General features: G+C 35.6%; 2 protein-coding genes across 9 annotated transcripts in view; both read right to left on the reverse strand.

Annotated features, from left to right (window-relative positions):
- Positions 1 to 2,734: 2,734 nt before the first annotated feature.
- On the reverse strand, positions 2,735 to 4,036 carry LOC124364327 (zinc finger protein 239-like). The gene has a single exon (XM_046819707.1). The coding sequence runs from the start codon at positions 3,648 to 3,650 to the stop codon at positions 2,910 to 2,912; it is 741 nt and encodes a 246-aa protein (XP_046675663.1). The 5' UTR covers positions 3,651 to 4,036; the 3' UTR covers positions 2,735 to 2,909.
- LOC124364284 overlaps positions 3,929 to 13,596 on the reverse strand; it is a 31,830-nt gene continuing 22,162 nt past the window's right edge. For all 8 annotated transcript variants that reach the window (XM_046819673.1, XM_046819656.1, XM_046819682.1 and 5 more), the window contains one exon: positions 3,929 to 4,557. In XM_046819673.1, the coding sequence (XP_046675629.1) occupies positions 4,045 to 4,557 (513 nt within the window). In that variant the 3' untranslated portion in view covers positions 3,929 to 4,044. The remainder of the gene's footprint in view (positions 4,558 to 13,596) is intronic.

Raw genomic sequence — 13,596 nt, forward strand, 5'->3', positions numbered from 1 at the left:
TCAATATAGCATTCTACACTTCATAATATCCTTACATATATTTTAGATATTATATTTTTATAGAATTTTTCATTAATATGAATGTTGGGGTATCTAATACCATAATTAAAATGTAAACGTTATGTTAACTTACAAATAACTTTGTTATATTATCTTAAATAACTATTGTTACTTTACTCATATTATTAATTTAAATTTAACTCAAGTATTAACTAATGTTTGTAGTTTGATATGTTAATATATATAGTGCCATGGATGAAATAGTTCTATTATTGTTGGAAATTTAACGAGTGCACAAATTTAGAAAATAATAGATATCCAACCTATCCTTTTATAACAATTAGTGTGAAAAAGATTTACATTCTTACTTTGAATTTTCAGGCGATGAATTAAATAATAAAAACAAATGGAAGCCTATACTTCAAGACTATTAGTAATATGTAATGAAAGGATGTTCTTGTCTTTTGGCATTTTTAAGAGAGTTATTAGATTTTTAAAAACATCAGGCTTGAAAGGAGTGCTTTTGCAAATGTGTTCTTCATTGAACAAGTTTGAGATTAAACTATGAGAAAAAATGGGGGAACATTACGCATATCTGCCATGCATGTGCATTTTACTTTTCTGCATCTGTCGGTTTTTCTACTCAACTTACGTACAATTAATATATCAGTACATAAAAATTTCATTTGTTATAAATAACTGTTAATTAGTAACACTACTATGTCATGTAACACTGTTAGAATATTAAATAGTTTTAAGAATTTAATTTTAATATTTCATCTATCAAGTTATCTATTCTAAAACTAGCATATGTATGGTTAGATTAGCGTTAACTTTAATTTCTTATAAGATGTTTGTCTAATGCTTTCTTTTTATGACTTTAACATACTAGTGTAAAACTTTTGTTTTGTTTGTTTGTCTGTTATTACTTAGCTTGAATATTTAAAGTGTTCCAAGTCATGTGTTGATTGTTTAAATACACTGTAAGTGCCTATTACATACAACAGAAAATTATTTTTCAATGTGCATTTTTTGGAATTTTTCATACTTTGCCTGTATAAATAAAAATATATTTATGTTAAAGTTTTACATAGTCATTAAGTTAACCTAACATCATTCTAATTTATTACTTCCGTTATATGGTACAGAATATTCGTTACTCTTTTTTAAAAGTATCACATTAGAATATTCAAAATAAGCACGACTCAAAATTATATATGCCTTAATTTATCTGCACAAGGACCTGTTCAATTTGGCATATAGATACAACTCATACAAGAATTACCTAAAGATTTAAATGTTCTATATTCTGTAAATAACACAGCAAATTGAGTGTGAAACATATCAATATGATGTAAACATGTACTAGTGCTCACAACTCCTGGTAACAGTTTGAACTCGACTTATATTGAAGACTAAGCACTAAGGGTGGTGGGGTAATCTGAGAGCACAATCTATTAATATGATACAAATACGCTGGTGCTCCTAACAACTCCTGGTGACAGTTTGAACTCGACTTATGTTGAAGACAACATTAAGGGTGGTGGGGTAATCTGAGAGCACAATCTATTAATATGATACAAATACGCTGGTGCTCCTAACAACTCTTGGTGACAGTTTGAACTCGACTTATGTTGAAGACAACATTAAGGGTGGTGGGGTAATCTGAGAGCACAATCTATTAATATGATACAAATACGCTGGTGCTCTTAACAACTCCTGGTGACAGTTTGAACTCGACTTATGTTGAAGACAACATTAAGGGTGGTAGGGTAATCTGAGAGCACAATCTATTAATATGATACAAATACGCTGGTGCTCCTAACAACTCCTGGTGACAGTTTGAACTCGACTTATGTTGAAGACAACATTAAGGGTGGTGGGGTAATCTGAGAGCACAATCTATTAATATGATACAAATACGCTGGTGCTCTTAACAACTCCTGGTGACAGTTTGAACTCGACTTATGTTGAAGACAACATTAAGGGTGGTAGGGTAATCTGAGAGCACAATCTATTAATATGATACAAATACGCTGGTGCTCCTAACAACTCTTGGTGACAGTTTGAACTCGACTTATGTTGAAGACAACATTAAGGGTGGTAGGGTAATCTGAGAGCACAATCTATTAATATGATACAAATACGCTGGTGCTCCTAACAACTCTTGGTGACAGTTTGAACTCGACTGGTTTATAGTGGACAATGGGATGTACAATGTGAACTGTATATGGTATGGGAATTTCTACAAATATTGATATAGTATAACAATAAGATACAGGAACTTAGGATTGTTTATAGTTGTATTATAAAAAGTAGGAAACATTATAATTTTATATTCTTGATTCCAAATGTCCATAGATATAAATAAATTCCAGAGACCATTTATATGGACACCAAAAATTAGTTGTTTTATAATATAAAATGTAATGAAACTTTGAATTTTGTTATACAAAAATTATCACAAAGATTTTATCTTTCTAATCAGATGTGATTTGGACTTTATACTGAACAGAGTATATCTACTAATGAATAGCATATAATCAGTACAGAATATTCTTATTATTGCAGTAATTTATTGCTTCCCTTCTCTGTCATATGTGAGTGACAATTAAACATACTCAGTGTATGATCAAGTAAGTATTTATCTCATGTAATAATTCTTGAAATTCCTGTAACAAAAATATTATTACAAATAAAGGATAAAAATAAGAGCATTTTTGTAACCATTCCGTTGGTGTTAAAATAATAATTTAATGCCAGTAAAATATATTATGACTTATGACAACTACCATTTTAATGCTAAAGTCAATAAATATATATTAAAAATTCTGTATGTTGTAATACATTATTAGTATGGTTGAAGCTATCAAGTATTGTAACAAATATTGCATCATATTGCAATTAAATCATAAACTTGACTGAAAATTGTACAAATCATCAACAACAGTTTCATTATCTACTTTTCTAAAAATTTCAATAGTATTATCTTGGTCATAAAAATAATCTAGGCTCTCCACAATCGTCTCCTCAATGACCGATTCTGTAGCAACATCTGTAACAATATCTACAGCTAAGTTTTCTGGAGCTATATCTTCTGAAGCTATTTTTTCTGTAGTTACATCTCTTGTAACTACATTTCCTTTTATTTTGTCTTCTACATCACGGACAACCATCTTGAAGTCTGTTTTCAAAGGTTTTTCAATTGTGATGTTGTGTACTTTAAACAAGTGTTCCATGTACCGAAAGCGTGCTGTGTACCCTCGGTTGCAGATATCACAATTAAAAGGATATTCCTTGGTATGCAAAATTAAATGACGTTTTAATGCACTGCTGACGGTAAATGTAAAAGAACAGTAAGAACACTTATAAGGTCTCTCTCCTGAATGTTTTCTTCTATGAACAGCGAGTACAGAGGAATGCCTGAAGAGTCGTCCGCAATCATCACACTTGTATGGGAATGGGTTGTCATGCCACTTTCGATGGAGCCAGTAAGTGCTTTGAAAGCTGAACTTCTTGCCACATACGTCACAAACATATGGCACTTCCTTTGTATGGGATCTACGATGTTCCTCCAAAATGTGTCGAACCCTAAATTCTTTGCCACAAAAGTCACAGACGAATGACTCTTTAGTCCTGTGAACTTTCATGTGTTCATTTAAGAAAGCTTTTCTCCTGAAAGCTCTATAGCAAAAGTCACACCTGAAGACATTTCTTGCATAATGTTGGTTTTGGTGCTCCTGTAGCAATTTTTTGTTTTCAAAGTTACATGTGCAGTGTTTACATGTGTAAATTGTATTAATTATTTGTTCTGTAGACGCCTTTTCATTTACTTTCAGTTTTTGTCCTGAGTCTTTAATTCTAATTTTTTTGGAACAGTTACTTTCAGCTGAACTATATGAATCCACACTTTCAACTTTAGATATTAAAGCTACAGAATCTGGAGTGCCAAATGTTTGATTATTTTGAGTGTTGATTTCTACTGTACATAATGTAGCCAAATCATTAAAACTTGTAATTTTTGGTAAAATTTGTCTTAATTTCTTAAATGGAATGGTTTTTTAGCTTCTCACTTTCAGGCTTAGTTCGAACAGAAGATTTCTTTATCAAAGGTATTTGTTTAAGAGAATTGTTTTCAAAATTTAACTTTTGGAAAGATATAAATTTAGGATCTAAGATATTTTCTAACAAATGTTTTTCACTCTTTATTTCTCTAAACACTGATGATTCATGAGATTTATATGACTCACTGGGTTTGTCCTCACAAAGAAGTGGCATGTCACTGAACTTTATTTTTTCAGAAACTCTAAAATTGTTATTGTCTTTTTCTAGCTCATCTTCGCATTTGATGAGCATCTTTGGTTTTATGTCAATGTTTGTATTATCACATGTATCAGAGTATTCATTAGAATCTTTACAACTCAGTGGTTCTGTTTTGATATTTACAACACTATTGCTTTTTTTCTGGATAAGGTTTAAATCCATCCTCTTATTATTATCATTGGAAGATGTAAGACTTTTTGAGATTTCATTGGATGATCCCTTTGTACTTGTTTCCTGAAAAAAAATGTCAAGTTAATAAATTGATTTAAAAAGAAATCCATGACATAGCATTATCATAACTTTAACCAACTTTGCTCGGTTGGTAAAGCCTTTAGCCGTGACATATTACTACAAATATATAGAGCTGTTGACAAGGTGATACTTTACTAGCTCAATAATCTACTATCTATGCTTGTATTTGTAAATTGGCTGCTGCCGTTGGAAAATAAATAAATAAATAAACCCTTTAAAGAGGGCAAAAATTCTACAAAACGAGTATGGACATCATGGGACATTTTCTGTAGAAGTGACCTAAAAGAGTAAGTATGTCATATGACATTTTATTATTGTTTTCATGAAAACATTGTCTATAAGGCTTGTCAACAAGCAGATTAGTCTGCACATTGGATCAATCTAGTGGCCAATTTCTCAACTCTTATGTTTCCACAGGCATTGGTTTGTTAATGCAGTTGCCACTGAGCCAGGGTTGTGTTGCATGTACCTGTGATTACTGTCAGAATTTTATGTAGCCAACTGTTCATAAATATGAAATGATATAAATTAGTAAGAAAAACACAACTACTGCAAAGCCTTTAGTCGTGACATACTTCAACAAAAACATGGTGGCTGTTGATAAGGCCGATATGATGAGCTTCAACAACAACACGCAAATCTACAAAGTGGTATAGAAAGCTGTTTTACATTTGCTTTGCATAATCTTTTTTCAATACTGATTTTGCAATGTGCTTGCAGAATTTCACTGATCGGTTATATGCAGTTCAGATGACTCCCAACTCCCATATCTCTTATGAGTCTTGCCAGATGGAAACAGCCACTGATCAGCTGAATTCAGACCTGGGTGAAGTTGTTGATTGCTCGGTTGGTAAAGCCTTTAGCCGTGACATATTACTACAAATATATAGAGCTGTTGACAAGGTGATACTTTACTAGCTCAATAATCTACAGCAGGGATCTCTAAACTTTTTTCTTCGAGGACCAAATTGAAACTTTTTAGGAGACAGGCGGGCCAAGTACTTACATATATTTTATAGTAAGACAATATGCATATGTATATTAACTACTAAGACTAAGTTGTACAGTAACTAAGCCAATGCAATATGTTTCTTCACACAACTATAAAACTTTTCCAAACAACATCTTCATTTATTTACTAAAATTAATATTCTTCACAAATTGTTGACACAACATTTATCAAATTTTTTTGAGTCATCCCTTGTTTTTCTCAAGTATTTGTCGGATTTGTACAGTTGTTTGGATCAACAAAGTCAGTCTCTTGTCTTAAACTTTGTTAACCCTATCACCAATATAGATTTTATGAGTTCATCAGAAATGAGATTTTCTGTATAACTAAATTCCACAAAGATCATTTTGAGAAGTTTTATCACACACACAGAAATATAAAACTTCCCACTTGCTTGACAAGTGTTCTGTTCTTTTAAAGTCATCACCTGAAAAAAAAATTGTATAAACATGTACAGTAACAGTTTGCTTATCAACTATTAATAAATTATCTTGTTCTAAAAACTTTTAAAAGTTGGAACAAACCATTTACAAATGATTTTCACTTTGAAGTTTTAAGTTCAAAAGATGATTATTATTAGTAAGATTTGCTGCAAATGCATACTCCAAAGTGAAGCTTGTTACCGTTATCAGTGATCACGTTATAGCTCTTCTACAGGGGAGTGTAACTAGTAAATCAATAATGGTTCACTATTATGTCATAGTTCAGAAATTCTTGGCAGTACTTTTTCCTCTGCTTAGCCAACGTTCATTACAATGACAAAATGGATAATTTAAGGATACTCACTCTAAAGTTCTCAAAGAAAATGCTTAAATTGGTGGTGTTACAGAGCGCGAGACCTAATACAACTTCTATCTTAGGAGTAAGTAACTTTCATTATTTCTGAAACTTGAGGTTTTTACAAGAGAAAATGAAACTGCATCCCAAAGATACCCTACTAAACTTGTTTCAGAAGCACAAACACTTTTATTTCTATCTGTTTGAGTTTATGAAGATCAAATTGAAGTATAAAAGTAATTCTTTCCATGGAACAAAAATCAGCTAATTCTTTGATAATTTATAAATCACTGTTTACACCTTTCTTAAAGTGAAGCACTTATCTAAAGCAGTAGAATACCATGAGTTTCCTGCAAGCATCTTCAAATTAGTGACTTACATCAGTTGGTCTATCTTTTTTTTTGCGCCCAATTGTAACCCAAGTGGAGACAGGTTGAGTGATTAAATATTTGTAGGTTTTGGGAAGATAACTTCCTATGGCCCTTTCAATGCAAGGTTTTATTAATCCTCCATTAGAAAAAAAGCATCACAGATTAATGTATAAAAGATTTTGAAACTTGCTTGAACAGTAACCCTCATTTTTACGGTTATGCTTCTTAAACAATTTTCTAAATTGCACTTTTTTCTGCTTGGGACTGACTTATAACTTGAACATATTTGCTTTTGAAATGTTTTCTTTCATAATGTCTACAAATATCATACGATTTCAACTTGGATATTTCTTTTTACAAATACACAACACAAACCCGGATTGATGTTTCCAACTACAAAGTAATCAACACCTCACCTGTCATGAAATAAATGAAACTTACTATCAAAGTTTCTCTTTCACTCACTCTCAACAACAGCATAGAAACTGACACTGAGAGTGATTTAAAGCTAGGTTAGGCTAACAGAGGTTGTTTGGCGCTAATAACTTACTGCTACAGACCGAACCACCAAGCACGAACTGTGACTAATGCACATGTAGAAACCAGCCTTCCCTCTCTAATCCTTATGAGAGCATGTATTACATTCTACGACAAACATAGTGTTGTTACCATCAGTCGTAGTTAAAAGTTAATCTATAGAAATATTAGTTAAAAGATAACCTCTTAATCAATAATAGTCGGAAGAACAAAAGAAGAACCTCGAGAAACTTTTGCAAAAACATTAACAGCCTACCAGAGGCTGCCAGGCTTCAAAAAACTCTCCAAACTAATCTCACTAACCCAATGGGAACCTTAGTAAAGGCCAACGGTGACCTTACAGTGAACAGGAAGGAGACCTTGGAACTGCTTCTGGAGACGCACTTTCCGGGGGTCACCTGACTCGAAATGAGGATATTTATTCTCTAGTTGAGGGGAGATCCAGCTGAAAGATTGCAAAAGCCAGACAGCGGTCTAACAGACTATTCACACACGAAAGAATTAAATGGGCAATAAGGTCATTCAATCCATTTAAATCTCCTGGGGCAGATGGAGTTTTTCCAGCCCTTCTTCAAGAGGGGCTGGACATCTTATTAAATATTCTCATCATTCTGTTTAGAAGCAGTTACGCCTTAGGATGTATACCAAAAAACTGGAGGACAGCACTGGTGGTGTTCGTGCGGAAAAAAGACAGGGATCCAACTCGTACAGACCCAAAAGCTTAACCTCCATGGTGAAAACTATGGAAAAAATAATAAACAGACACATAAGGGACGTAATATTACCAGACCACCCACTTAGTCCCACTCAACACGCTTATATAGAAAATAAATCAACTACCACCGCTCTCCACAGTTTAGTGGAAGCGGTGGAGAACACCTACGACGAAAAGGAAGTCCTAGTCAGCGTCTTTATGGACATTGAAAGAGCTTTCGACCGAATAGCATATCAATCCATGGAGACTGTTATGGAACGTTTTGGAGTTCCCCCAAATGTAGTCAAATGGATAGTAGCCCTCCTAAAAAGCAGACAAGTAAAAGCAAAGTACGGAGACGAATCTGCCGCAATCAGGGCCCAGAAAGACTGCCCCCAAGGGGGAGTTCTGTCTCCTTTCCTGTGGGCGATGGTGGTGGATGATCTTCTTAGCAAAGCAGAGAAGAGGGGAACAAGGCTGCTATGTTATGCGGACGACCTAGTGCTTATGGTCAAAGGAAAAAAACAAAGGCATGCTGGAACGCCTAATTCAAAAAGAACTAAACCTCATAAGCAACTGGTGTCATGGGGAAGGTCTATGGATTAACCCATCTAAAACTAATATGATAACCTTTACCAGGAAGAGAAAGTTCCAGCTTACTCAACCTGTTCTGGAGGGAATCAGCATAAACCAAACAAAAGAAGTGATTTAATCCTGGATGAGAAGCTCACTTGGAACTCCCACATTGAAAACAGAATATCCAAAGTGATAATGGCCCTTGGGGCCTGTAAGAGACTTTTTGGATTTAAATGGAGACTGAAACCCAGAATGATATATTGGATTTACGAAACCATAATAAAACCAATGGTAACATATGCTGCCTTAGTGTGGTGGCCGAAAGTAGAACAAACAACAGCTGCTAAAAGGCTACAGAGTCTTTAAAGGCTAGCTTGCTTAAGCAACACTAGCAATTGAAGCGGTCCTGGGATACACTCCTCTGGGGCAGGAGGTGATGAGAACAGCTGCACTTTGTGCAATGAAGCTTCTGGGAACAAAGGTAATAAATGCTACCTCCTTAGAAGGCCACATGAAGATATTGCAAGTATTTCCTGAGGCTGAAATGCTAACCAAAGTATCAGACGCAATGGTTAAGAAATACTCCTTTGACAACCCATATACGGTCTCTATCGAAAGTAGCGAAAAATGGATTAAAAAGGAGGCCTACCCTATAAAAGGAGTCCTGAAGTTCTACACAGATGATTCACGCCTTGACTCTAGGGCAGGATAGAGAATACACGGACTAGGAGTCGACATGGCTGTGCCCCTAGGAAGACATGCCACGGTTTTTCAGGTGGAGGTCATGGCAATAGACCCATGTTCCAGAAGACTCATACAAATGAGGACAAAAGGATTAAAATACTTAATACTTTCTGATAGTCAGGCTGCACTAAAGGCAGTTGATGCCTGTTCGTTTGATTCAAAAGCAGTCTGGGAATGTAAGAATGCTCTAGCTGAGCTGGCAACGAATAACAGAGTAACACTCGGTTGGGTACCGGGTCATGAAGGCACTCATGGAAATGAAAAAGCAGACATCCTCGCCAAAAAGGGAGTGGAATCCATAATGGTGGGGCCTGAGCCAGGTTGCGGGATAGCCTTCTCAAACAGTAAAGCTCTAGTCAAAGATTGGAAAAAGGGGATAAGAAACATTAATTGGAGTAGAGCCTCAGGATTAAGGCTATCCAAAATGTTTATCTCTCCTTACGTTAAAGGGTGGACAGCTCTCTTAGATCAGAATAAGGAGGATATAAGTAAGACTAATATTAGGAATGTTGACAGGACATCGCCCTTTAAGAAAACATCTTATGAGGGTAGGCCTTAGCCAGACTAACGAATGTAGACTCTGTGGAGAAGAGGAGGAATCAGCAGAGCATATTTGGTTAGATTGTCCTGCTATCTTAGAAACTCGGAAAAGATTCCTGAGAGCATATCTCCTCAGCCCCAAGGAAATCAGAGAACAGGAGCCCTCAAATCTGATCGGTCTTCGCAAAAACCTCGGAATTAAAGTAGGAAATTAAAGTAAGGGAGGTGCAAAGGTCCTTTTAGGACTAAGCACGGGGACAAACTGTCCTCTTCCCTCAGGAAGGAAAAAAAATCAATAATAGCCAGCCTAGCTGGTGCAAATCTCTGCCACATTTAATGCTAAAATCCATAGATGGAAATTAATTTTGACTGACTGACTGCGGGCCGGTTACAACCCTCTTGCAAGCAGGGTTATGAATAGACAATAGACAATAGACAAAATTCTTTATTCATAATCTTCAAGATTAGAATGGTGTCATAAAGTTTACATGTAATAAAGTTTACAATGGTTGTGTAAGTGTAAATAAGTTATAGTTCTCCAGTTAAGAAATTCTTCAATTGAGTAGAAGGGACGTTCTTGGAGCCATCTGGTTAGTTCCCTTCTGAATTGCTGTTTGTCTGCAGTATGATTTTTAACTTCAGGCGGTAGTATGTTCAGGAATTTGGCGCCCGTATAAGTAGGTTGCTTCTCAAATAGAGTCAATCTATGAGAGGGAAGTGAGTAATTGTTTGCTGCTCTTGTGTTGTGTGAATGTACATCTCCTCTTCTTGGTATGTTTTTGTTGACTGGTATGGACAGTTACTTCTAATATGAATAGGGCAAACTGTTGTTAGAATATTTGTTTTTAAAAGCTTCCCTGCATGAATCTATTGGTCCTAATCCTGACATTATGCGGATTGCTTTCTTTTTGCCAGCACCATGATCCTGTTAGTGTTAGTTTTCGAGGAGCTGCCCCAGATGGCTATACCATATCTCAGGTGGCTTTCAAAGAGAGCGTAGTATGCACATTTAATTATTTCTGGACTACCAAATTGTTTTAATCTCCTTAGCACATACAATGATGTACTGAGTTTTCCACATAGCTGGTCTATTTGGTCATTCCAGGAGGAGAGAGTTTCGTCTATGACTAGTCCAAGGTACTTTACATTTTGCATTCTTTCAGCCTCTGGTAGTTCCAAAAACTTCTCCTTTGCTTCGTCCAAGTATTAGTTGCTGAGTTTTAGTGCTGTTCAGTACTAGATCATTGGCTTGACAATATTCTATTGCCATATTAATAGATATATGAGTCTATTTCCCAGTCTGGTGGGCTTTTTTGTTTTGTAACAGGAGTACTGTATCGTCAGCATACAATAGCACGAGCAGTATTCTCTGAGGTAGTCAGGGAAGTCACTAACAAAAATTATATACAGTATGGGGCCCAAAACTGAGCCTTGTGGAACTCCTCTACTGACTGGCAGTGGTGTCGAGGTAGTTTTTGTTGTCACTCCTTGTGTTGTGCTTCTTATTTCTACCGTTTGCATTTCTGTCCGTTAGGTAGCTCGTAAACCAGTCAGCAGTTTTTCCCTATCACTCCCCGAGCCTTCAACTTTTTCACAAGTTATGTCATGGCTTAAGCAGTCAAAAGCTTTTTGTAAAAATCCAAGAAAATAGCAGTTGTTGTATCTCCTTTGTCTATTGCTTTTATTAAATATTCGACAATGCTTGTCAGTCCAGTTGATGTAGATTTACCTCCCATAAAGCCATGTTGTTCTTGGGGAAGAAGGTTGTTAGTATTGAGATGGTTCAATAGTCTTGATAAACACAATCTTCTCGATAATTTTGGATATTGCAGGCAGTAGGGATATTGGCCGATAGTTACTGGCTTGTGTTGGATCCCCTTTTTTGAGTTTAGGGTACACTTTAGCTAACTCAATTTTGTTGGGAAGATGCCCTGTGCGAATGACTTATTTATTATGTTGGTCAGAGGTAATATTAGATGATCTTTACATGCTTTAATAAGTTTTGTGGAGATGTCGTCAAAACCAGCTGAGTTTTTCTGTTTCATTGTCTGTATAGTTTTCCTAACTTCCTGTTCAGTTGTCGGTGAGAGAGTAAGCGTGTCTTGAATGTTGTGTATAGTGGAAGGTCGTTTAACTAGGTGACCGTCATATGTAGCTTGTAGTAGGGTGTTATTTAGCGACATTAGCAAAGAATTTATTGAAGTGGTCTGCTACCTTTAAGGGATCTGAAATTAAAGTTCCATTATTGCTAAGTTTTATCGTATCATTACCATTTTTACTTTTGTGTCTCTCCTTATTAATTATATTCCATATTGCCTTGCTTTTATTTTCTGCTTTATTAATGTGTTCAGATGTCTTAAGTTTCCTTTGGTTTTTGAGATGAATGTCGTATTCCCTTTTCTTTTCTGTTTGCCTTAGCCTTGTTTTTATGTGAACCAGTAAGCAGATATTTTTCCTGTGCAGCTAGGAACTGATTTCGCTTTTCCATTGTCTCTTGGTTAAGTACAGTTGGCTGTTGCGGTTTCCTCTTGCAAGGTCGAGTATGTGGGCATGCTACATCCATGTTATACGTCAGAGTTCTTAAGAATGTGTTATAAGTGTCTTCTACCGTTTCCAATCTAAGAATGTCATTCCAAGTCTCCTGTTTGAGTAACCTATTAAGCAGATCCAAGTTTCTGTCAGTGAAATGTCTACTATACATAATTTGGTCAAATGGATTGAGCTTGTTGTTGTTCAGTGTCACCAGTTGTCTGTATGGTCGGATATGAAAGTGTTAATGACATTGACTGTTGGTTTGCAAGGAATTTGATTGGAGCAGACCATATCAATGGAAGTTGCAGTGTTCGGGGTGATACGTGTAGGTGGTAGTTGATGTCTTGTGATATTGTATGAATTAAGAGTCTCTTGGAGTTGGTTGTTGTTTCTATTTTTCGTCTCAATGTTGATGTCAAGTTATGTCACCGATTATCAGTACTGGGGCTATTCCATGTAGGTATAGTTTCTAGCGTGCTAGATAAGATGTCAATGGCTTCGTCCAAAATTCGTGTTTGGTCTGTAGATTCCGACAATGTATGTGATTTGTTTTTTTTATTGTCAGTTTTATTGCAGACAGCTCACATACAAGTTCCTGGGCTATGTATGTTTCTTTCCAGTCCAGAAGCGTAGTTCTTAAGTTCATCTTTTCACTAGTATCGCCACTCCCCCTTTTTGGTGGTGCTCTCGACAAAAACTCTCTATTAGTGTATAGCCTTCTAGGTTGGTATTTTCTAGATTTTGACTTTGAGAGGCCGTGTGTTTGTTATTATGAGGACATCTGGATAGGTATGGTGAGGAGGTCAGTCATCATATCTATTTTATTTGAGATTCGATCTGTATTTTGATGTAGTATTGTTAGTGAAGTGTCTTTTTTTTGTAGAAATTGTGGGTCTTCCTTTTTTTTGGATGCTTGCATCTGTTGGTTTTTGTTTATTTAGGATATTTTTGGGAGGAGTACATTGGTTTCTAGCAGGTTTAATTTTGTTAACTCTATGTTGCGTATTGGGGTAGGAGCAGGGTATGGTCTTGTCTTGCATTCATGATCTGACCGGTTTGGTGTTATGTATTTTTCTGTGTCATGTGGTGGTCTTCTAAAAAAAAATGAGTTGAAGCGCTGGTATCTGGAATTTTGTCTTGAGCAACGTCTGGTAGTTTGATTGTTTTTCTTGTCACTTCTTGTAGGTGTTCCATTAAAAATTCTTCAAGCGTTATACCTTTAAGTTGTGTTGCTGTAATTG

This window comes from Homalodisca vitripennis, chromosome 1, assembly GCF_021130785.1.
Source record: "Homalodisca vitripennis isolate AUS2020 chromosome 1, UT_GWSS_2.1, whole genome shotgun sequence".
Classification (NCBI taxonomy): domain Eukaryota; kingdom Metazoa; phylum Arthropoda; class Insecta; order Hemiptera; family Cicadellidae; genus Homalodisca; species Homalodisca vitripennis.